Source organism: Pinus tabuliformis, chromosome 4_1 (genome assembly GCF_031772625.1).
Source record: "Pinus tabuliformis cultivar Carrire ecotype Pingquan chromosome 4_1, CPIR1, whole genome shotgun sequence".
Taxonomy (NCBI): Eukaryota; Viridiplantae; Streptophyta; class Pinopsida; order Pinales; family Pinaceae; genus Pinus; species Pinus tabuliformis.
In genome coordinates this window covers 741,418,149-741,422,422 of record NC_142303.1, presented here as the reverse complement: position 1 = coordinate 741,422,422, position 4,274 = coordinate 741,418,149, and the positions used below count along the sequence as shown (strand labels likewise).

The 4,274-nt window shown below is 37.3% G+C and overlaps 1 protein-coding gene across 1 annotated transcript; it reads left to right on the top strand.

The window, feature by feature from the left end:
- Positions 1–671: 671 nt before the first annotated feature.
- On the top strand, positions 672–2,512 carry LOC149178275 (uncharacterized). Its single transcript, XM_089423591.1, has 3 exons — positions 672–876; positions 1,024–1,307; positions 1,619–2,512. Exons 1-3 carry the CDS (start codon positions 678–680, stop codon positions 2,510–2,512), a joined length of 1,377 nt encoding a protein of 458 aa, XP_089279717.1. The 5' UTR covers positions 672–677.
- The last annotated feature ends 1,762 nt before the right edge of the window (positions 2,513–4,274 follow it).

Below are 4,274 nucleotides of genomic sequence, written 5' to 3'. Positions count from 1 at the left end.
GGTACACCTAACACTGCAAAGAGTCAACATTTTTCTGATTAATTAGTTGCCTAAGGTCACTGGACGTTAAAATAGCACAAACAAAGACCCCAAAATAGAGGAGGGTAGAGGGGAAAATTCAACCATGTACCAAAAAATGAGGAGAAGAGAGGGGAAAATCAAATCACATCAGAGAAGATCGAAGGCGGAGTAGACAGGGTGGGTCGAGATATTGAAAACAAAATTTTTATTTTCCTCGGGCCTTGATGACATTAATATCTTGTCGTCCGTGGATCGAGACTTGCAGAGGTGATTTCGGGGTAGCAATAGTGATTCCTATTTCTGTTAGCCTCATGGCCGCAGCTTTTGGGCGATAACACGCATAGAGACAGAGATGTATATAGGCGTCAGGATTTTATTTGATGTGTTTCTGTGTCATGTTTGCCTTCATATTCTCAATAACTTTATCTGACAGAGAGGTTTGCTGGCACATATTTTATAATGTGTCACTCCAAGCTCCTTTCTTTCCCAGGAAAATAGTACATTACAGAGAGATATAATAAGCAGAGACCAAAACGCTAGGAAGACAGAGTCACAGAGGACATTAATGACAAACAAGCTTCAGAATGAGTGGATAGAACCAGAGAGAATATAATAGTTTCGCTTGTGGAAGGTTTGAAACATATATTGAGGTGGGTATGGAGTCGACCTTGAATTCGAAGATTAATGTGAATGACCGAGACAAACCCAGCCAGCTTCCTCCGGGGTTTCGGTTTCATCCCACTGATGAGGAACTGGTTACTTACTATCTCACCAAAAAGATTTTGGACGACAACTTCTCCTGTTGTGCAATTGCAGAGGCCGACTTCAACAGGTCTGAACCTTGGGATCTCCCAGGTACGTACCCATGATGTATCAACATTATACAACATTTTATCATGAGTTGGTACATAATTTTTAATAGCGTTTTCTTTAATTTTCTATTGTTAGGGAAATTGTATTGGAGGTATGATGCCATCAGAACTTATGATAACATGTGTGCAGCAAAAGCTAAAATTGGAGAGAAGGAATGGTACTTCTTCGGCCATAGGGACCGCAAGTATCCGAGAGGCCTTCGGACCAACAGAGCAACAGAGGCTGGATACTGGAAAACCACTGGGAAAGATCAAGTGGTTTTCAGTTCACGATCATCTGGACGGGTTGGCATTAAGAAAACGCTTGTTTTCTACAAGGGCAGAGCTCCGAAAGGAGAAAAAACGAACTGGGTAATGCACGAGTACCGTCTCGAAGGAAAATTCTCCGATCATCCCATGACCCAAAACTACAAGGTGCGTGAATCGAATTCATGGCATACATTAGTATATTGTATGCGGCCAGTAACAATATATACGTCCATTCCACTCTGGATTTATTAGACAGTGATAGATATAAAAAACGGAAAGTGCAAACATGGATGAATGTTTTCATACAGATAAATAATACTAGGTTTAGGGTTAAGTCGTTTTCTAATTTTATCGGCATTACAGAAATACGGGATCTTCTCCCACCGGGGTTGTAAAATACCTATGTTGGTGATATATAAGAGAGATAAACAAAAAAACTATAATAACTAATCTCTCTATGCTTGGACTTGGCGCAGGATGAATGGGTTGTGTGCAGAATTTTTGAGAAGAGTACAGCGGGGAAGAAGAATTCCACAGGGCTGTTAAACAGAAAAGCATTTCAGGATCTGCCGGGCTCTCCATCCGTGCCGTCGCTTTTGGAATGCCCTTGCAACACGACTGCAGCGAATGATCAGGAAACAGCATCCTCTGAAGGTGAATCTGAAGCGTCTGCAAAGGGTCAGGATATGGCCTCCTTCTCAATACCGGTGGAGGGATATCATCCTCACCAGTCTCAATGTGGCGGCAACTCCAATTACCCTGACTGGTCGGATCAACTATCAGAAATGCAGTCTTCATATATGCATAATCTCATGCTTGAGGATCCAATGATGCATATGAAAATGAAGTCTTCAGCTTCACTTTTCTCCGTATACAATATGAGACGCGATCAGATCAGTACAATATTGGACAAGCAGTTGCCAGGTGTACAGCCACTTATGCCATCTAATCCACATTTCCCTCTACCATCTAAGTGCTCAAACCTGGAATCGTCCACAGATGCATATTTTTCTGATTTGCACTCTTCAAACTCTGTTTCGAAGGAACTGGTAGGGCAGGCGGAAAGAAGTCCAATGGAGCCATGTTCTATCTCTTTTGTACATCAAAAGACATCAAGCAATAACAATACTAAGGGAACTAATAACTGTGCGACCAGCTTTCTGTGCGCTAACGATGGTCTCTCTCAAAAGTTATTAGCTCAGCCTATTAAGGAGGTCGATGGTGCTACGTGTTTGAGTACATACATAAATGATGAAATGACTTCTGTTGGCTGTAATCCATTGGATCCATCACTTGATCAGCTGGATTCTGGTGTAGCTCCTCCAGTGGACTTTGATTCTCTCTGGAATATCAGGGACCATTTATTTTAGTGGCATCTCAAGAAAGCATTTTGTTTATAAAATATATATCATGAGCTGTTTGCCGCACAGAGCAGGAAGAGGAGAGAAGAGCTAGATGGCGACAGCGTTTAAGAAAAGGAAAATAACTCCCGAAACAAATAGGGCTTGAGAGGACGATACGCGAACACAGAAAAGAACGACCTGAATTTAGAGTTATTTATTTTATCTGGTAAAGATTTGAACATTGTAAATGGTGGTTTTGAGGTTTTCTTTGTAGGTTATTAGCATTGAACAAAATCTCTCACCATCTGGTTATTAGGGTTAGAAATTTTCTGATGCTTTTAAAGCTGCGAGCGGGAGGTGCTTTGCTCATTACATATTTCTGAACTGCGAATTCCAGATTTTTTCGAATTCCTGAAAGCGGGGCTTTTATCCAGGGTGAAATTGCATGAGTTATCGTGTGTTAAGCAGCCTCAGAACAACCAGATGCCTCCCAGCAAGTCCTAGGGTCAGGGAAAAAGCAAGAGTAAAATCGACCCCTAATATCTTCTTCCAGTCTTTCCAAGTTCATGTTTTAATTTTAAAAACATTTATTTTAATAAGTAAATACGAAGTTGGTGAATGTTTTGATGAAGCGTTGCCTGAGCGAAATAGCAAATTATACATTATCGGTTAATGGATTTTAACACTGGCTTTGAAAGCAGAAGTTTTCCATAGATAAAATGGCAAATTATTGATTAACTTATTTGAAGAGTGACCGTGAAACACTCGTTTTTCGATAGTTACCAAATTCAAATTGGTTAATTGATTTTAAGAGTAGCTTTGAAACAAGAAGTTTTTCCATAGACATAATGGTAAATTATTGATTAATTGATGTGAATACTTATCACATTTTTTTTTTTTATAGTTATTGAATTTAAATATATATATTATAATTAATAATTTTTGGTAGCTTAAAGGGGAATATCTTGAGTTCAAATCTTGTATTATTTTTTAGAAGTTTTGGGTTTAAATTTTGTATTTTTGTATTTTTGCTATCTCCAATCGAAGTTAGAATTTAGACATGATAAAGATTTAGTTCCTACCAAAATTAAAAAAAAAAACTATTTAAATACGTACTTTAACCAAAGAACCAATTAAATTAACCATTGAAATTGTTATAGATTATATAATAATAATAATAATAATATCCATTTTTAAGGTCACAGCCAAGCCAGACACCAAATTGGTGTATGAGACCTCCTTGTTTGTGGGACAAGGGACCCACCTCCGCGCAGCGATTTGACTGCTAAGTCTACGAAGGCATACATACTCTACCCCCTCTGATTTTGAACCTGTGACCTTTTACAAGGAAACACATGCTCTTAACTATTAGGCCCACTCAAGTTGTATATGATATTCAATAGAAACATACACCCATTCTATATTACAAGAACATACAAATTTCACATTATCATACATTTTATATTTGAAATAGAATCAAATATTTTTTAAATATACATTAATGTAAATAATTAATCCAAAAATAATTTTATTGTTATTTAACTTAAATAGATATATCCCTCACATATTTATAATTTATTAATTTATAAACTAAAAATTAAAAATATAACATATATCAATATTTTCCTTTACACATGTTAAGCTATTTTGTTCTGTATCTTTTGGTATATCTCATAAGCCTTAGCCTATTTATACACAGAAGCCATAAGTTAATATATATATCTAGGCGGCTAAACCTATCTGGAAACCCTTTTTTAAATCAGTTTCGGTATCTTTTGATATATCTCAT

Excerpts from the sequence above, each read along its gene's own strand:
- LOC149178275 (XM_089423591.1), top strand. The coding sequence starts at position 678 with ATGGAGTCGACCTTGAATTCGAAGATTAATGTGAATGACCGAGACAAA. Across the intron at positions 877-1,023 it reads TGAACCTTGGGATCTCCCAG|CAAAAGCTAAAATTGGAGAG; the intron begins GTACGTACCCAT and ends ACATGTGTGCAG. Across the intron at positions 1,308-1,618 it reads CCATGACCCAAAACTACAAG|GATGAATGGGTTGTGTGCAG; the intron begins GTGCGTGAATCG and ends GACTTGGCGCAG.